Source organism: Microtus oregoni, unplaced genomic scaffold, assembly GCF_018167655.1.
Source record: "Microtus oregoni isolate MIOR12 unplaced genomic scaffold, Mior012 000033F_ref0000390, whole genome shotgun sequence".
In the NCBI taxonomy this organism is placed as follows: Eukaryota; Metazoa; Chordata; class Mammalia; order Rodentia; family Cricetidae; genus Microtus; species Microtus oregoni.
This window is the reverse complement of record NW_024543092.1, coordinates 19719234-19740443: the sequence shown is the minus strand read 5'-3', so window position 1 is coordinate 19740443 and position 21210 is coordinate 19719234. Positions and strand designations below refer to the sequence as shown.

The window sequence follows — 21210 nt, the reverse complement described above, 5'->3', positions numbered from 1 at the left end:
ATACTAAGGTCATTGCTTTGCCACAGTCTTCCACAATGGATTTATGCATATATATATATATATATATATATATTCAAATGGAAATACTTCTCAATAAATTTCTCCATTCAGAAAAATAGGGTAGCAAGGGGAATGTGGACACGTGTTTTTTGTTTGTTTGCTTGTTTGGTCATTTCTGGTTGAAAACAGGAGTTACTGGGCTTAGATACAGTTCTTCTTTTTTTTTCCATTTCTTTTTTTTTTAATTTATTTATTTATTAAGGATTTCTGCCTCCTCCCCGCAACCGCTTCCCATTTCCCTCCCCCTCCCCCGATCAAGTCCCCCTCCCTCATCTGCTCGAAGAGCAATCAGGGTTCCCTGACCTGTGGGAAGCCCAAGGACTGCCCACCTCTGTCCAGGTCTCCTAAGGTGAGCATCCAAACTGCCTAGGCTCCCACAAAGCCAGTACGTGCAGTAGGATCAAAAACCCACTGCGATTGTTCTTGAGTTCTCAGCAGTCACCGGACAGAAATCTCAAGGTCCAAATCAGGAGCAAAAGGAGACGGAGTTAGATACAGTTCTTGAAGGAAGGGAAGGAAAGCCTCACTTGGTGACAGCTGGAATTACATGCCAGGGCAGTCTTTAACTGCTGGAGCAGATCTTGCTCTTGGTTTTTACTGGGTGTAGTTAGAGCCAAAGTCCTTCAGAGGCATTCTCTCTCTGGAAGTCACCTCTTGTCCTGGTGGACTCATTGAGCCTATTTATATGCTGATGTTTGGGGATTGTTTGATTCCGTTGGCTAAAATGCTCAGGTCTCAAGTGATTCTTAATACCCTCAAAAGTTCTTCACCAAATTTTGACAGCCTGCATTTCCTGTCGATTAGTCTCACATCACCAGTATCCAGGGAAATGGAAGACAGGTGCTAATTGATTTGTACCCGTTCCTGAACCAATCCTATAAACAGTGACAAGAAGACTGGAATTACACGGATTAGTTAGAATCCCTTCCTAGGAAGGCTGAGTCAGCGCCACCAGAATTTTACCATCCTCGTTGCAGGGGTAGAATAATGCCGGGGGGGGGGGGGGGCGGAGGGGGCAGACAGAGTCAAGGAAGAGCTGTGCTCAAAGCCCTGTGCCCTCCTCAGGCTGCACCAGTGAGTGAAACCGCCTTGACGGACTGACCATGTGGGCCCGCCTCCCAATGGTCCTCCCCTCCACTCCCATTTCTTTCCTGATCCTCTGAGTTTTCTGCAGGCTAGTGAAAGATGACAGGGGATTAAAAAAAAAAAAAAGAGTATCTTCCAGCTCCAAGATGGAGAACGGCAAGCATGAGACCCAGACACTTTGTCTCAGAGAATGTGATCATGCATTTATGTCAGTGATGATCCACCTCACTGGTGTCGTTGGTTGAAGGTGATAGAGTACTTGTCTCTGACGCTGCACACAGTTCACTAAAGAAAAGAAAACAGACTGCAGGCTTTTACTATGTAATCAAATCTCAGAAAATGATGACTAGTCAAATTTCCCTTCTATCTTTTCTTAGAAGATTTGGGCCCATTGAGGTGGTAAGACCCGAGGAAATGTGTCCGCTTTGCTCGGTGTTTAGCTGAACACCAAGCACTCTGCCCTAGTCCAACATAGTCGGCGAGTGTGGCTTTAAAATCAGCCCCAGCTCCTCTGGACAGCTCAAGTAAGGAAATGCTTTTGGAGCAAGTGCTCATCTGTCCCACGGGCTGTTTCTGATGTTTAGTTGCAGTAAATCTGGACCGGGCCCTGGAGGTTGTACATAATCCCACTGGCAGACCTTTAGCATAACAGGCAGCCAGGAGCAGAGATGCCAGACAGCTTGTTCTAAATTATAAAGCTAGGAAGTAGCCGGAAGTTGGATCAATGTCTGACTGGTTCTAAAGAAAACCTCCTTTCTCTGAGGGGTTCAGTGGGGCTCCCTGCTGGAACTGGGGGGCTGTACAGATGGGATGTGTTATGTTTCCACTTGATTATTGGCCTGTCCTCTTCAGCCACACAAGCATTTTAGTTGACTGAATTCTTACAATAGCTTTAGGTGATATTTTTATTGTAAAATCAATTTGTATCATAAACTTACTATTCAAAGGTATCTGTTTGTATATAATTCTCATAATTTATGCAGAGTGAACTTAAGACTATAGGACATGAACACTTAATAAAACATGATTTGAATAGTTATACACGCTTCTGTTGTTTCACTTCTGCCTTTATTATTTCCCCTTTTCCCCCTTCTTTTCTTTATAAGACCTGCATTTGCAGTAGGATTTTCTTTGTTTGAATCTTTGGGAAACACATCAGCATAGAGTCTCATGGGGATTTTAATATATTTCTACAGATATTCCCCAGCATCTTCCTTCTGCATCACTCCCATGGTATTGTCTTTATAAAAATCCCATTCATAGCTGTGGAAAAAAACAGTAATGTTTAGAACTTGACCATGTCTTTGTTTCTTGTAGCCCCCTGTCCTGTAACTTAACCAATGGATTATTGACTTTGAGTCTTGATTTGAGATGTTATGCATACATGGCAGGCATCAATATATTTTTATTTCTTCACCTGTATTTTCAGTGATGCAGAATGAAATCATACACACAAAGAGAGAAAAAGAGAGATGTCACATTTTCTTAATAGTATTTTTCATGAATTTTTTATTCTTCCAGTCCTTAGCTTTTCTAGATATTCAAGACATGCCAGGTCTTCCTCTCTTGTCTTCCATGCTCTCTCTTCTCTGTCTCGCTGTTCTCACACCTTTTGTCCCTCTTCTCACAACTTGACTCCTTCCCTGGAGCCGTTTGTTCTTTTTCTATCTTATCCTGTTTTCTTATTCCTGTACAGGGAATACCAGCATTCTATTAGGAAGCGAGCTTTTACTCTGCTGTTGACAGCCCTTTCTATCATGAGAAAAGGTCTATGCTCTTCCCTCCGAGAACGTCCTGGACAGCTACTCTAAGAATGGGATGAGCTGCGTAGTATTCTAATTTTATTACAAGAGGGCAGAACCAGAAGGACTCTGTCTACACAGGAGCACTCACAGTCTCTAGTTATTGCTGCTCTATTTACAATAACAAAGAACCAGAACCCGATTTGATGCCTGTCAGAAGACAAATGGGTAATGAAAGTATGGTGATACACAATGGAGGAAAAAGGAAACTTGCAGGAAAGTGGATGGATTTGTAAAGTATTATATTAAGTGAGGTTCCCCAAACTCAGACAGAAACCACATAGTCTTCCCATATGTAGATCCTAGCATATAATGTATACATTTATGCATATAAATCAGTGTAAATGTGGAGAAAGCCTAAACTTTTAGAAAAGACAGCAAGTGAGGAAGAAAGGGTTTCTGAGGAAGACAGAACAACGGGACCATGAACTGTGAAAACAGAAAGGAGAACTGGGGAGTGAGGGAGAGGGTGCTCTACTAAAGCACACCTTGTTAAAATAATAATGATGCTGATATTGATCCTTGAGAAGCCAGGTCCTTGAGAGTATAGAGGCTTTCTTGTTCCGCATGGCTGTAGCTTCCTAACAGTAAACAACAGCAAAGCCAGCCTGGGCCTGGGCCGGACTTCAGGTACTTTGTTGTGAGTACCTAAGAGTGACTTAGGCCAACAGGAAGGGAGCGCTTGACAGGAGTTTATGCTAGGTTCACAGGAGATAACTAAGAGAGAGCACACAATGTTACAAGGAGCTCACAGAGGTGACTACTCAGACACCGTTTATAGACAATGGAAGACTATTCCAGCCAGCTGGGACTACACTCAGGTATTCGGGACCCTGAACATTTCCACTGAGGGGCTTTTAAAGGCAGAAACCACCTCCTGGTACCCCTCTTGGCAGCTGCAGAGGGAGGTGTTGTGCGAGCAATCAGTTTCACAGAAGCTCTTATGATAAGCAGTTAGTTGGAGGGGAGGTTTGCACAAGTTGTGGTATCTTGACCTCAGATTCCGAGACTAGAGTTTGGAAGTTTTCCTTGGAATTCTCCATCAAGAAGGTAAAATTCTTAGTTAACCCTGAAATAGTCTCAGTGACAGTACCAGATGGAGGAACCTCTGCACTGTTTGTCTTGCTACACAAGGAGGGGTACTGAAGAACTGGAAATGGTCCCCAAAAAATTGTGTTGCCAACAGGGATTCCCCAGTGAGGGACAATGTAGCGGCGTAAACGAATGCAGACAGAGTGTAAATATATATATATATATAGCTTTAATGTAGAAATAGACTTACAGAACCACCGTTCCCGCGGAGACCAGGAAAGCAGAAGCGAGCAGCTCGGAGCTTGCTCGCCAAATTTATAGGCAGACATTAGCCCGAGGCGAACACGCCCCTTAAGGGGCGGGACTTATCCCTACATCTCCCCTTTTTGTCTAAATAAGACAGAACTAAACCAAATACAACTACATACAATAACAACAAGTAATAAATACAACAAACAATATTGAGAACAAAAGCTTTGCTAAACATTCTATCTCAAGAAGTCCAAATAATGTAAAGAGTAACTACAATTATATAATCTTCAACTCAGTCAAAGATCTGAGAAGGGAATAAACACTACTCAACAAATGAGATATATCCAAAATGTGCAACAATTGACAGAGACAACTGACTACCTGGGCAATCACCCAAAGTCTCGTTTGCAACGTTGAGTCAACCAATTTTGGCTAAGGCCTAACATAACTGACATACCATTATTAAAGGCAAGGAACTTTTCAAAACTATCTTACCCTGTCTTGGCAGGATATGACAGTCCTGTTTTATCCATTGATGCACGCTCTGTATCTGTGTCAGTGGTTGAGGTATGGGCATTTCTTTGCCCAAAGGCCAGTTCTGCCAAATAGAAAGGCTCCAGATGGAGTGTTTTTGGTGCTCAACATTCTCTCGGGAATAGAGCGGTGTTGCCAGGAGCAATTGTGTCTCACTATCACGAAACTCTGAGTTAGATTAAAGGCCATTTTCTACAGCTCTTTGAAGAGGTTGAAGATTATCTATCTATACTGAGTATAATCTCTATATATCTAAAGAACCTGCTTAGTCTAATTATAAATGACAAACTTAGATGACAATTAGTCTATATAATTCTCAATATCTATCTAACTTAAAGACTAAGACAATAAACGACTGTGAAACAAATGAGGACAATGACCTCCAAATATAAACAATGTACAAATATACATTGCAGTAGGTAAATATATATCAATACACAAATATTATATAAGTATCTTAATCAGAGGTAGAAATGTACACTGCAATATGGTAAATATATACAATATATATATCAATACAATATATGTCAATACATAAAAATGTTTTAAACAGAGGTAGAAACATGCATGCGTACAATAGTCCATATAATTTAACTTTGTTTCATTATACAAGAATTGATACCAATATATTTGTCTAAAAGCAGTAACTCACAATTATAAATCTATTATCCCATCATTCCCTCTGTTTTTTTTTTTCAAAATGATCCTTGAGCTTATAAAATTCCTCTCCCAACCCTCAATCATATACTAATTATAATCAACCCCTAAATGATGTCCCTAAACCCAAGGGCAAACTTTACTGGGAGAGGGGACGTCGTTCTCTAGAATTACTTCCAGCTGTCATAGGGGCGACGTTCTTTCTGGGGGATCCTGTGAAAGTAAAATGATGGTTAAATTTCAAGATAATGTCTTTTAAAATTGCAAATAGTCTCTGAGTATTTTCGTGCAGGTCTGGCCAAAATGTTGTATAAGATGTGCACCATTTCAGCTAACCAAGTTGGAACTGTCTTGTGCAGCTGGTACCCAAAGCAGGTCTTGTAGTAGCGCTATCAGTATCATGACGTCATATCAACCAGGTGGAGTTGTTGTTATGGGGCCCCATCTTCTTCCTGGAAACTTCAAATGTCACTTCAGGAAAAACTCATTGTTCATTATGAAAAACTTAAACATTAATCATATAGACTATATATATATATTCAATGAAAGACATGATAGATATATTCAATGAAAAGTATGATAGATATGAAGAGAAGCAAAGATGTTTTCTAAACTCATATTTCTTTCTGTCCCATATCATGGCTCTTGACATGAGACAGAAACTCCAGAAACTCTGGGTTTTTCTCTTACTAACAGGCTTGGAATTGGAGAGGGACTGAGCCAGAGTCCAACTTCAAAACCAGCTTTATAAATTTAGAAATATGGTTTAATATTACTTACACAACCCATTCAGTTGTCTTGATATTTCCTATTGGGCAGGTATTTTTCCATCTGTCAGTATCCAAACATCCAGGGTCCCTTGAATTTCTCAAAGATGAGTGTTTTCCTGTGGAGATAAGAACAGAACCCTGCCCCCAGTCTATATGTTTTTCTTACCACCTGTATGAATATCATCGTTGTGGATGAGTTGTCATTTCTCCTTTCCAAGAGGTTTCTCCTCTTCAAATCGAAACTTTATTAATTTTGATGGTATCCACAATTTTTCTTCTCCTGTGGAAACAAGAGCAAAACCCCTTCCCCAACGTAGCACATCTCCTGGCTTCCACTGAGAGGTCAGCACATCTTTGAAATAAATCGGTTGATTTAGTTCAGCAGACTTTTCCATTATCCAATGTCTTTCTGCTGCTGTCGTTCCTTTCTCATTAGCGTTAAGAAAATTCAAGGTTAGTAAAGCATTATGTAATCTATTTCTGGGGGTATTTTCAGTCCCTTTCTGTTTGTTCAGCATATCCTTTATAGTACGATTTGATCTTTCTATAACTGCCTGACCTGTAGGATTATTTGGTATACCTGTAATGTGTTTTATATTATAATAATCAAAAAAGCGTTTCATTTTCTTAGATACATATGCTGGACCATTATCTGTCTTTATTTGCGCAGGTATACCCATGATGGCCATAACTTCCAATAAATGTGTGATTACTGAATCAGCCTTTTCTGAGCTCAGGGCAGTAGCCCATTGAAAACCTGAATATGTGTCTATGGTGTGGTGTACATATTTTAATTTGCCAAATTCTGCAAAGTGGAACACATCCATCTGCCAGATTTCATTCCTTTGGGTGCCCTTTGGATTAGCCCCTGCAGGCAGTGGCGTTTGGTTATAGAAAGAGCAAGTAGGGCATTTCTTTACAATCTCCTTAGCTTGTTGCCATGTAATTGAAAACTCTTTCTTCAAACCTTTGCTATTAACATGATGTTTTTTATGAAATTCAGAGGCTTGTAGCACACTACCAATCAATAATTGATCAATTTCTGCATTACCTTGTGCTAGAGGACCTGGCAGACCCGTATGGGATCGGATGTGTGTTATGTACATAGGGCAAAGCCTGTTCCTGATCAAATCTTGAACCTGGAGGAACAATGAGGTTAGTTCAGTATCATCAGGTATAAATTCAGCAGTTTCAATATGTAAAATAACTCTTTCTGCGTATTGTGAATCTGTAACTATATTAATAGGTTCTTTAAAATCCCTTAGCACCATAAGAATGGCATATAATTCCGCCTTCTGGACAGAAGTATATGGACTTTGTTCCACCTTATCCAAGTCTTCTGATTTGTAACCTGCCTTCCCTGATTTATTGGCATCAGTATAGAATGTACGGGCTCCAGTTATTGGAGCATCACGGACGATTCGAGGAAGAATCCAAGAAGTTCTCTTTATGAAGTTAAGCCGCTTGCTTTTTGGATAGTTGTTATTAATGTCTCCCAAAAAATTAGCACAAGCTCTTTGCCATGGTTCATTATCTTCCCATAATTTCTTTAGTTCATCAGCAGTGAAAGGCACTATAATTTCTGCTGGGTCTATACCTGCTAGTTGACGAAGTCTCAGCTTGCCTTTTATAATTAACTCAGAGACTTTTTCCACATAAGTTTTCAGTTTCTTACTTGGTTTATGTGGTAAAAAGATCCATTCCAAAATAATATCATCTCTCTGCATTAAAATTCCTGTAGGAGAAATTTTTGATGGTAGTATGACGAGAATACAATCGAGCTCTGGATTCACCCTGTCCACATGTGCCTGTTGTAATTTTTCCTCAATCATTGTCAGTTCCTTTTCTGCTTCAGCTGTTAATTCTCTGGGACTGTTTAAATCCTTATCACCATCCAAGGTTTTGTTCAAATGAATTATTAGATCAGGTGTTATTCCAATAGCTGGTCGTAGACTGGAAATGTCTCCTAACAGTCTTTGAAAGTCATTAAGAGTCCGTAGGCGATCTCTCCTAATTTGTGCTTTTTGTGTCTTAATTTTTTGCAAACCTATTTTATAACCTAAATAATTAACAGAATCTCCCTTCTGAATCTTTTCAGGAGCTATTTGCAATCCCCATTTAGGTAAAAGTATCTTTATTTCTTCAAACAGTCTGTTCAAGGTATCCATGTTTGAATCGGATAACAAGATGTCGTCCATGTAATGGTATACTATAGATTTGGGAAATTTCTTGCGTATTATTTGCAATGGTTGGTTCACAAAATATTGGCACAGGGAGGGGCTATTTAACATACCCTGGGGGAGAACGGTCCAGTGGTACCTCCTCGAAGGTTGAGAATTGTTGTAAGTAGGCACTGTGAAGGCAAATTTTTCTCTATCTTCTTTTTGCAAAGGTATAGTGAAAAAACAATCCTTTAAATCAATAACTATGAGAGGCCATCCTTTTGGTAATAAAGAGGGCAAAGGAATTCCAGATTGCAGAGGGCCCATAGGTTGAATAACCTTGTTGATGGCCCTGAGATCTGTCACCATTCTCCATTTACCTGATTTTTTCTTAACCACAAATACAGGAGAATTCCAAGGGCTGGTAGATTCTTCTATATGTCCAGCATCTAATTGTTCTTGTACCAGCTGTTCTAAAGCCTGTAACTTTTCCTCAGCTAAAGGCCATTGCTTTGTCCATATTGGTTTCTCAGTCAACCATTTTAGAGGCAAGGCTGTTGGTATCTCTGAAGGGACATCAATTGCTTGTTCTTTTACAGCCCGAATGGCCGGTTTTCTCAGTTTGTAATATCTTTTAATATTATTCTCAGAAATATAGGCTCTAGATTTAGCAGGGATGTTAATTTCAGTATTCCATTGTTGTAATAGGTCACGACCCCATAAATTCATTGCAATATTGGCTACATATGGCTTTAATTTTCCTATTTGTCCCTCTGGCCCTATACATTCAACCCATCTCGTGCTCTGCCTTACTCGAGATAGGGTTCCAATTCCCAGGAGCTGAACATTTACATTCTGAAGAGGCCAATACGGATGCCAAGATTCTGGGGTAATGATACTTACATCAGCACCTGTGTCCAGCAGGCCAGTAATAAAAATGCCATTTACACACACTCTCAGTTTAGGTCTTTGATCATTTATAGAAGTTTGCCAAAACACACGTAACTTATCTTTCTGATCATTATTGCTTGTAACAGTAGGCATGGGGCTTCCTAATTGTCCTGATGAGGCACGTTCTCTGCAGAAACTGGATATGACTGAACCATGTTTGCCATGGGGGCCTGTGAGGCCCCCCCTCTCACGTTTCCCGGCTGTATCAGGTTGCCTTGTCTATCTCTTGTAGACCTGCATTCATTCGTCCAATGTCTGCCCTTTCCACATCTTCTACATAAACCTGAAGGCTGAGTCCTCCTATTTCTGTTATTTCTAGAAGATGCATTATTATTATTATTTCTGAAAGATGCATTATTATTATTTCTGAAAACCCGTTGTTTACAATTCCTTTTAATATGACCCATTTTTCCACAATTAAAACATTTGGTATTCTGGTGTCTCCTTTTACCATTGGAAATTGCTTCTTCTACCCATGCTTCAGTGCCATAATCAAATGTATCAACATTGAGTGTATGCAAGACCCATTCTTCCAACGGCGCTGATCTGAGCTTTAAAGGACCCAAAATCCTTTTGCATTCCACATTTGCATTTTCATAAGCCAAAGACTCAATCATTATACGTCTTGCTTCTGGGTCAGATATTCCTATTTGTACAGCCTTAGTTAATCTTTGTAAAAAGTCACTAAAGGGTTCTCTCTGACCCTGTTTAACTCTGACAAATGATTCCATTCTCTGTCCTGGGTCTTGTACCCTGTCCCAAGCCCTTAAGGCTGCTGTAGTACACATGGAGAGTGTGTTTTCATCCAAATTAGCTTGTTCCTGAGGATCGGAAAAGGGCCCTTCACCTAGAATTTGATCTAGGGAAATGTCAATTCCCTTCGCTTTTTCCTGCTGTTCTAAGAGTCTAGCCTCTTGCCTGAATAAGCATTTCCATTTCAATTGCGGTCCACTCTCCAGTACCGCAGAGCTCAGCTGGAGCCAGTCTGAGGGGGTTGCTCTGCTTGTCGTGGCCCAAGATCTTAGCATCTCTTTAACAAAAGAGGCTTGCATCCCAAAAGTCATGACAGCCTGTTTTATTTCCTTGAGATCATTCATACGCACAGGCTCCCATGTATCCTCCTTGATGACCCTAGGGTTTTTGGAACCAATCACCTTCTCTGTTGTTATTACTGGAAAGGCAGGTAGAGCTGTAGGTAGAGCTTTGTGGAAATTGTCCCGGAGAGACTTACCCACAGATGTAGTTAAAATTTGCCTTTCTACCCTTTGCTCTTCTTCATCAGAATTTAGAAATTCCTCAATCTTTTCAATTCTGTTCACCATTGCCTTCTGCAATGTCTGAAACTCCTGTCCAGAATTATGTTCCAAAGCCTTCATTGAGGATTCTAATGTATGAAGTTTGTCCGTTAGAGATAACATCTCATCTTTGGACATAATTTTTATGGCATAAACCGTGCCTTCTTGTATTGACAATCTTTCCGTCAATCTGTCATAAGCTTTAGACAAAATCCGATTGTCACATTCAGCAGTTTTGATTCTCTCAGTTAATGTTTCCTTTCCAACAGAAAGGGACTGAATCTTATGGTCCAGATCAGCTGTTCCCTCTTCCATACTAATGAATTTCTCCTTAACATCAGCCTGAAGAACTTCAACCTGATTCTTGAGAAGATTGTTATCAGCCTGGAGAACTTCAAACTGATTCTTGATAAGATTGTTATCAGCCTGGAGAACTTCAAACTGATTCTTGAGAAGATTGTTGTCATTCTCAATTGTTTTTAAGCGTTCAATCTCTACATTAAGAATCCTGGATTCGTCTCGTAAAGACTTTATCATATTTCTATTATCAAACCATTTGGTGCCAATGAAAACTACGACTCCCAGAAGGATCCATATATGTGGGGTGATAGACACCTCTTGTAAAATCTCCCACATGGTACAATTAAAAAAATCATTAAATTCTTGAACAGTAATGTGTTCAGACATTTTATTTATAAAAGAAAATTTTTTTACCTGCAAAGATCGGTTCCTGCCAGTGGTGGTCTCTGTGTTTTTGGAGCCTGTCCTAGAACTAGCTCTTGTAGACCAGGCTGGCCTTGAACTCACAGAGATCCGCCTGTCTCTGCCTCCCAAGTGCTGGGATTGAAGGCGTGCACTACCAAGGCCTGGCAGGCCTCAAACTCACAGAGATCTGCGTGCCTCTGCTTCCCAAGTGCTGGGATTAAAGGCGTGCTCTACCACTGCCTGGCCGGCCTCAAACTTGTGATCCTCCTGCCTCTGCCTCCTTCAGCAAATCCTACCGGCGTGCGCCACCACAACCGGCCAAGTCACTTTGTAACAGACCAAATCTGACACTGTGGCAGCTTTTGTTGCAAAACCGCAAGTTCTTGAGCTTCTGCTAATTCAGGCAGTGGGGTTCCGCTGCAAAACTTAGCCAAGGCAGGCAGAATGGGCCTGTGTCGCCGAGTGTGTCTCGGACTCGGCACTGGGGCCGGAGTCACGAACTGAAAAACAGCACCCGGGAGGGTGCTGTGTTAGCTAGCGGGCTACCCGCTTGAGTCGGGGGCAAAATAGCCCGACGTTGGACGCCAAAATGTAGCGGCGTAAACAAATGCAGACAGAGTGTAAATATATATATATATATATAGCTTTAATGTAGAAATAGACTTACAGAACCACCGTTCCTGCGGAGACCAGGAAAGCAGAAGCGAGCAGCTCGGAGCTTGCTCGCCAAATTTATAGGCAGACATTAGCCCGAGGCGAACACGCCCCTTAAGGGGCGGGACTTATCCCTACAGGACAATACGGCATTTCTGGGTTGAGGCAGAAGTTATTCCAGCTAGGCCAGCCATGGAATGTCCTTGTGCCTTTCTATCCAGGTGTCTGGACTGGAGCTTCGGTCACACGCTCCCATACAGTCTTCAGGTGACTGTATAAAAGGAGAAGAAAGATAACAAGAACTCAGTTTAGGAACCAGAGTCCTGAAACATGTGTGACTTCTGGCCTTCGTCCAGGACAGATCTATGGCAAGGAAAAGAATTAAGTCTCTAAAGTTGATTGGAAAGTTCCTATCTCTGTCTCACACAATTATTTAAAGTGTGTATGCTAGTTTTACTAAAGTTTTGAATTAAAAACAAAAGACTATATTATATGCAAGAATCTAGAAAGTATTTTTGTTTGTTTTATTTTTCTCTTTCAGACACAGACTCTCTATGTAGCTTAGGCTATCCTGGAACTTTCTGTTTAGAGCAGGTTGACCTAGAAATGCCTGTGCTTTGGAGTGTTGAGATTAAAGGCATCCACACTGCACCCAACATAAGGATCTAGAAAGTACTCAATAAGAGCCTGACTTGGAGAAGTGAGAAGAGAGTGGATGGCGGGAAAGGGCAGGTGGATGTGAGGCATGCTGGGACGGTTTGACAAGGGAAGGGAAGTAGGAAGACAGTGTGGGGAAGGCCATGGGTTCTAGCCAGAGTCTAATAAAGAGAACTTTCCAACAACATAGATAAGTTACTTTAAAATCTCTCTAGAAATCCAGAGACCCATGAGCCAAAATCTTTACACAGGGCCCAGAGTCCTTACTTAGCACCTACAGCCATTTAACAGAGTCCAGAACTCCTTCACAGAGCCCCAGCCCTATGACCCCAGCTCTCTTCACTTGTCTACAATGTGGCTTCCATTTCCTCCATTTCTCTGTGGAACATCAACATGCTGCCTTTGATTTTTATGCAGAGGGCCCTGGGAGGGAGGGAGCATTTGTTCAGTTTGTTGGAGCAGAATATTTTATAAACTCATGGGGATCTTGAGATTCCAATCAAGCAGGTGTTCCGCTTGAGTCCCTCTGTTTCGGAGGATGAATGTCAAAGGCACAGCGCAGTCTTGGTTTGCAGGTCACTGACTGGTGTATGAACGGGAAGCATCTTGGGAAAATGTTTTTTTTTTTTTTTCTGGCTACTGCTCTATAGTATGAAGTTCCCTGTTATAAATGAAATAAAATATATGCCGTTCACTGACGGGCAGACGAGGGGCAAGCATTTCCAGAGACATTTCACTGGCCAGTAAGGGCTTGGAGTAATGCTTGTGTCTCTCTGCCTGTGTTTAGTGTACGTCAGGTTCAACTCCAGCCATGGCTTCCCAGTGGAGGTGGATTCTGACACCAGCATCTTCCAGCTCAAGGAAGTGGTTGCTAAGCGACAGGGGGTTCCTGCTGACCAGCTGCGTGTGATTTTTGCTGGGAAGGAGCTTCGGAATGACCTGACAGTGCAGGTGAGTCTCCCTGGGTGGGTGGTTCCTGGGATTCAGCAGGACCCATTGCCCATGCAGCTTCCGCTGCCAATCTGACGTTCATGCCCGGGATCTAATAGAATAAATAGTGCCTGGGGATTCCTTGAACTTTACTCCACACTGCTTCATTAATTCTGACCTTCTTAATTATGCATTAAAGCAGCAAGCAGGAAGGATTGGAGGACCAAGGCTGAGCGAGGTGAGAGAGGGAAAGAGAAGCGAGGAGCTAGGCTTAGTGAATAAATGTTTACTGTCTGCGAGAGCAGCGAGGCACAATTTCTGGATCTGTTCAATTTTTACCTTCCTTATTCCATTTGAATCGAAATGAAGAGGGGTTCAAATAAATTGTTCCCAATCAGGATTCTCAGCCCGTGGTCCGGTGAGGGATTTATAACCCAACTGTGACCCCTGGAGGACAGTCACAGCTGCTGCTTGGAGAGCGGCACCGGATGCTGGCCCAGGGCCCCCTATGCAGAGTACTCGGAGAAGTCCATGAACAACATCGGAATTATACAGCAAAAGGCCATCTTTGTGTAGCCAAATGTAGGTGAAGTCACCCCTGGCCTCTGCCCCTGATACAGAACTGAGCAGACTGTAGGGATCACATCCTATAGGGATGTGGCTTCCTGGGTATCTGGCCCCTGGAAACCCTTTCTTCTTGCATCTTGCGTTTGGATCAGTGCATGTAAGGGACTGGCCAGGAGGTGATGAGCAGGTCCATCCGCTAGAGTAGGAGAACAGTGGTGGTGCTTTGGGAAGGTCAGCAGATATGAGCCCCACGTACTGCAGTAATTAGAAGCAGGGCAAGCAAGTCCTCCCTGCCTCCTGCTCACAGCCCAGTAGGGATCAATGCTGTCAGGCCTCACACTACCCAGTCCAGCCAGTCCTCTTTGGGCCAAGATATTTGCCGCTTTGTGAACCGGTTTTGGAATGTGGGTACACAAAGGAACTATAGAAATGCAAATCTCTTCCGCCATTCTCCTGCTCCACTGCTGGCGGTGGGGCCACCATTGTGTGGAAACTGCTGTGCTTTGCTTCCAGGCAATTTGTTTTCATAAGGGAAGTGCCTGTGCTAAAAACTGTTTTGATTTTTTTTTTATTTCAGTCAACTAAAAAGCTTTTCGCTGTATCTGCCAACTTCTAAGCCTAAGATTGTTTCCTTCACAAATAAATGGTTTTAAAACTGCTTCTTGAATCCAAGTGAAGTGTATTGTGAAGCCTTTTAGATTCTAAAGCCCACTCCCGTACCAGGTAGGGTGGCATGCATAACAGTTAGCTGTTTCTTATTCAGGAAGACTAATTGTTGCAGAGGATTGATGCTATGAAAATCTATGTACTGATTCGAGTCTTATTTTGCTTTTTTGCGTTTTTGAATTTCCAGTGTTCAGGGCTTCTGGCTGGTGGGGGGAGGGCGGATTGGAATTGATAAAAAGACAGAGCTCAGTTTGCCTGCATGGAGTCTGTGCTTTACCTGGCTAGGGCTCTGAAACTACATGCACACTAGATCAAACTGTCTGGGGCACCACATACGGGAAAATCCTAGCAATGCCACACAGTTAGAATAAAATAGATATATGCTGTGCATAATTATTGCTGCTTTGCAAGCAAAGACGAGCACTGTGTCATTTCAAAGATGCAGATGGGACACCTAACAGGAAGGCACCAGGAAACAGCTCCTGGATGAACTGAGTCAAGATAAGGATTCTCTTGATGGAAGGATAAGCACTTGACGTGCTTGGGAGGCAAGACAGTCTTCGTTCTTCCAGAACTTGGAGACTATACTAAAGACTGAGGAAAAGATGGAGTTTTCAGGGGCATTTGGCAGACTCTTGATGGACTTGGCACTGTGAGTTTATTCACAGAAAGTAAAGGGATGCCATCAACAGGGTGAGTGTTCAGAGCGCTCAGTTTGTGAGGGGAGATACCTGTGGAAATGCTTAGCTAACCATTGGAGCCTTGGGCTGGACCAAAGGAGCAGACTTTATACGCACAGATATTTGCCAGAGAGAAATTCTTTTGAAGCAACTGGAATAGATTCAATTGCCAGGGGGCAAGGATGAAGCAGGATGAATATTTTAATTTCAGTAGCAAGGGACAAAAACACCTCAGGAAGTACAGTCCACCCAAGTGACACTTTTAAGGCTAACTTAAAAACTCTAAATTCTGAGGGTTAAGAAGGAAATGAAGAAAATTTCTGCTTTAGGGGCTGAGGTTATGGCTCAGTGACAAAGACTGTCACACAAACACTAAGACCTGGGTATAGAGATTCTAAGGGGAGAAGGGACATGGACAGGCCAACTGGCCTAGCATACAACAGCAGACAGGACCCTGCCTCACATGGCGAGGATGAGGATGTCCATATGTGGTTGTTCGTTGATCTCACATGCATACATACACACAGACACAATTGTTTTCCTAACTTTCCTGATATAAGCGATGGCAGTTCGGTAAAGGTAGAGAAGTAGTAGGTAGTGTTTTAGATGAGAAGCACAAGGTTCAAAAGGGAAGGTTCTGGTAAAGCAATGCGGTACCAAGTAGTGTGGCAGGGGTGCTCAGCTCAGCCTGTCCTTGAAGGGAAACAGGCCCTGGAGAGGTCTGTGAGGAGAAGGGGCATCTGTCAGGATGGATGTGCTAATCCCTGACTATGTATAGCTGACTTCTGCCAAGATGTGATGAGTGGGAAACAATTTCACATTCATTAAGACTATTTCTCTTAACAAAGCATACTAAGCAGATGCATATTCTAACAGTGTCTTTATCTTCATCTACCTCTAAAGTAACTAGAGTGCATCTAGTTTTTAATGCAACAAATTAAGACAAATTGATGTTTATGTATACTATACTCATTTGGAGAATTTGGTTTCTTTTCTCAGATTGCTCATTTTAAAGACAGAAATAATAAGAGATCAAATCTTGCTGCAACTTTGTAAGAAAGCAATGGTTTTGTTTGTATAAAGACCTTACACATACAAATACTGTACAGATGTATGCCGTTATTAACAGTGCTGCTATCCTGATTGCCATCTTTAGCAGTCATTTGAGAATTTAGATCATCTCAATGCCAGACTCCCATGAGAAATCACAATCAATACATGTAAAGTAGGTTAGAGAGGAGGCAATGAGAACAGCCTATCCAGCTGTGTTGTATTGCATGTATATGTGAACTATTCTCATACTATTTCCCAGCATTAGCATTCTCTTTTTATTATATTCATTTTTTGACTATAGAATTAATTCATATTAGTTATAATAATATTTTTGGTCTTTTTGAGACAAAGTCTCTCTATTATGTAGCTCTGACTGTCTCAGGACTCACTATGAAAACCAAGCCTCTTGCTGCCTCTCTCTCAGAGATCCCTGTCTGCTTCAGCCTCCCAAGTGCTGACATTAGCCTGGCTTGGTAATAATAATTTTAAAGAAAGGGAACCATAAAAACAGACATCTATGACTCTGCATGTTTGTGATTTTAATTAATTAGTGTTTCTCTTTTTTAATGGTAGTAATCATATGATCATTTACAATCCTCCAATGTTTTTATTTTCATTTTGTTTCTTTAATTCAAATTATTGTATATTTTGCTTGTATACCTGAGTATACTGAAAACTAAAAAAAACCTTGATATTTATGGAATTTTTATTAAATTAGTTTAGTGATTTCAATTTTGAAATAACAGCAACCTATGTTCATACTTGAGGTTCATTATAAAGATCTGGCACACTGCATGATGTGGGCATGTTTTCCTTTAAGTGTGCAGTTGGTGGGACTTTAGTATTCTTTGATATTCATGCACAATTCTAGAATATGTGGGCGTCATTGTGCAATCACCCTTGTATGGTGTAAGCTGTAGAGTGAAGCGAGACGTTCCATTGAGGGGAGCAGGTGAATGTTGTGGATGAGGCTCTAGAAGCTTCCACAGGTGAACGCTCACCACGCATGCTGTTGTGCCAATGAGAAGGTAGGCAGCACGAGGGGTATATGTGCTTGCTGGGCTTTTCTTCCTACTTCCATTTGCTTTCTTTTCATAATTTTTAGAGACCCAGTTTATGAAGGAATGTAGTATTTTGAGGAGGAAAAGAGGTTCTATTAAAATTATCCCAGGACAAAAGCTTATGTAGGGATTGTTCTTAGAAAATTGAGATTCTAGGCAGTGCACCTCAGGTTTTAGAGCCTCAATTTGCTCGAGGAAGAAAGTATTATGAGAAACTTCATCCCAGGTACTTTGGGAAATAATGGCTTACTGTAGCAGTATTGTGATAATTTTAACAATAAAAAATGTAAGCAGGTTTGTCTTCCTAACTGGTGAAATAAGACTAATATATAACTTATATTACAACATTGAAAAAACCATAGAATTCCAGTTCCTAGAGAACACAGCTACCAATCACAATGAGTTGCACTATTAGGTGACCATGGTATTGTCTTGGTAAGACTTTTAAGAGCTTTAGAGATGTAAAGGAAAATAAAAAAGAAAAACACAATAGAAACAAAACCAAGACATGTACACAAATCTCAGAGGATCCTCAAGCATTCTGTTCCTGAGAAACTGGTAAGTGCTTTTCCCTGTACACCCTACCCCAATCTGCAGCCCAAGAAGTCTGTATATTACATGCAATGCAACTGCAACAGCCTTCTGAAAGGTAGAGGCAAGAACACCACTGAACAAAGACCTGCCAGACCCAGAGACCAGAGCAGGGGTGAGTCCCTGATGCAGACCCAGAGACCAGAGCAGTGGTGAGTCCCTGCTGCAGACCCAGAGAGACCAGTGCAGGGATGAGTTCTTACTTCAGACCCAGAGACCAGAGCAGGGGTGAGTCCCTGCTACAGACCCAGAGACCAAAGCAGGGGTGAGTTCCTGCTGCAGACCCAGAGACCAGAGCAGGGGTGAGTTCCTGCTGCAGACCCAGAGAGACAAGTACAGGGGTGAGTTCCTGCTGCAGACCCAGAGACAAGAGCAGGGGTGAGTCCCTGCTGCAGACCCAGAGACCAGAGAAGGGGTGAGTTCCTGCTGCAGACCCAGAGACAAGAGCAGGGGTGAGTTTCTGCTGGAGACCCAGAAATAAGAGCTGGGACAAGTTCCTGGGATTTCCCTTTATCCCATTCTTTATCCCATTATCACAGAATGGGGGCTGGTGAATTTGTCAACTCAGAAATGCCAATGTGTATAGGTGAGAGAAAAGAAAGCATCAATAATGTCCTGATCTCTGTCCAAAAGGCCAGAAAAGAAGCCATCTGGTAACCCAGAAATCTAGCGGAGCAGTTTGCTGCAGCCAAGCAGCACAGGGAGGCTAAGTGCTTAGGCAGAATCATTATGGTCTCACAGGTCTAAATACCCATGGTTAGTGTTCATTTACAGAACCTTGCTAAGGAATGCACCTAAATAAGAAGTAAATAGTTCTTGACCGTAGGGTACTCGGTTGAGCGTGTTTTCCAAATTCAATTGAGACGCTTGTACCGCAATGTTAGGAAATAAATGAGCACTTCACATAACCATTGTTGTTTGTTTACAGAAAACATTCATTTAAAAATGCTCTCCTATTTATTGATAACATGCATTAAGGTAATAGAATTTAGGGACAAAATTATTTCATTTGTAAACTAAATTTAGTTTAAATTGTTCCACTTTCTCTATTGACTACAAGGCAACAAGAAGTGAGATAAATTTAGTGTTGAATGCATTCCACCACGAATTATTGTTTGTATATGAGAAAATTCTGCAAATGACAGTGTAAGTGTCTGATATAATGCATTTTTCCTGTGATCCTATAACAGAACAAAGCCAGGTTAAATGCCATTTTATCCAGAGAGCAACCAGACAGTGATTTCTCTGTACACATACAAGCTTACAGTTGTGTAAACCAAAACTGTTACTCTAGGGTCTGTGCAGGAATCTTTCCTGCAGGTTGTCTTGCTAGGGGGATAGATTGCTAGCCTCATTGAGCCTGAGTCCACGTGAATTCCAGCTGATGCTGTAGGAGCCGGTTGGTGCAGCTCAGTGGCGGAGTCTAGAGTGATAGAGAGGATATTCCTGTGCACAGCAGGTGCTGGCTTCAGGAATACTCTGACCTCTTCAGTTGGCGCCAGTAACGTGGAAGCTATAGATCACATACCTCATTGCACAGTTCCAGTAACGTGGAAGCTATAGATCACATACCTCATTGCACAGTTCAGACCCACAGTTTTCTTATTTTCTTCTGAAAGGAAGTCTCCACCTTCCTTTTCCATTGTTGACATGGAAAACATCTTTAAGAACTGCCACAGATACGCAATTACTTGAAAAAGAAATGTAAGAGTTGAGATTCTCTTAGCTTCTAAGTGGCTGAAAATCCCAAGTCTGTGACTTTACCAGACTCGTGTTGTCATTGTCCACAAGGAGCTCAAATCCAAACGCTGTTGACACTTGAGGAATACAAGCTTGTGGAGCTCTTAAAGCTCCACGCAGGACGCCTGTGTTAGTACGTAATGCGCACGACGGTCCCGCAGGAAGCCTGTCAAAGGAAGGGAATCACAGCCAGGACTGTCCACGGTGTCCTAGTGTCAAACACCCTGTCCCATTGCCTCTGTTGTCCTGCAGTGCACTTAGACCCCTCACCCTATTGTCCCAGTATTGTTAGAGATTTTGTTTGGTACAGTCCTGATTAAGAGCTAAATGGAAGAAGCAAGAGTTTGTGTCTAGGCCTCCAGGATTATTTATTACGAACCAGAAGGTTCTTGACTCAGATTCTGCCTTTTCCTTCTTGCTTTTTACCAGGAAATGTTAGCAAGCCAAATAATGTCAGAAAAGAACAAAAATGTGTCTATGAGAAAGCTCTCTGAAAGTTCACGGTGTCGTTCTTTTAATGGTCTTGAGTGTCAGCTTTAGAGAGTTGATTAACAGTATTTACTCCAAATTTTATTTTCTTTCCATGTAAGTTAGGTGTCCAGAAAACAGAATTCAGCGGGGGAGTTTTGCTCAGCTGTCTGAATGTACTGTGTTTACCCATTTTGTTTTATTAAGTATTGTGTTTACTGTTGGTAGGAGTACAATCTCCATACATTATTTAGCAGGAGAAACTCAATTAACAAAAATCAACATTAGATAAATGACTGTTGCCATGGCAACTTCTTCAAGGCCTGAAGGATGTGCTGAGTATTTTCCTGGGCCATGTACTAAAACAGGACTGAGAGACTCATTCAAATGAAAGAAAACCATGGAGGATTCCTGATGTGCTGTGAAAAATCCCTCTGTAGATAACTCTTAAAAGCCCAAGTATGCCACCTTGTTACATGTACACATTTCCCCCCAGACACGCTTGCTTAGGGGCGTGGTTCTTGGGAAAAAGCTCCAGGCTTTGCAGGTATATTAGAAGTTCATCTCACTGTGGGGTTTTTTCCATCGAAAGCTTTCTATCATTGATCCTGGCTAGTTTTCCTTCTCAGGTATCAGTCAGCTAAATCTTACTATGCAGTCTAACTATGGCCCAGAGTACTACTCTTGAAATTAATAAAACATTCTGACGTGAGGGAGAAGTGAGGACAGCAAGGACCAGAGGAGTTTGTGTTTTGGATCACCCTCAGACTCAGTATCAAGTGTGCGCCATTTGAAAGCTCAACACAGGCTTCGCTGAGGCTGCTCTTCATTCATTTT

At 41.8% G+C, this 21210-nt stretch overlaps 1 protein-coding gene across 4 annotated transcripts in view; it reads left to right on the top strand.

Annotated features, from left to right (window-relative positions):
* The window catches only part of Prkn (parkin RBR E3 ubiquitin protein ligase), a 1202830-nt gene that overhangs the window by 213163 nt on the left and 968457 nt on the right, over window positions 1-21210 (top strand). For 3 of the 4 annotated variants that reach the window (XM_041680301.1, XM_041680299.1, XM_041680303.1), the window contains exon 2: window positions 13405-13568. In XM_041680301.1, coding sequence (XP_041536235.1) covers window positions 13405-13568 — 164 coding nt within the window. Of the gene's footprint in view, window positions 1-13404; window positions 13569-21210 lie in introns of those variants that run through there. The other variant, XM_041680302.1, reaches the window with a different exon arrangement.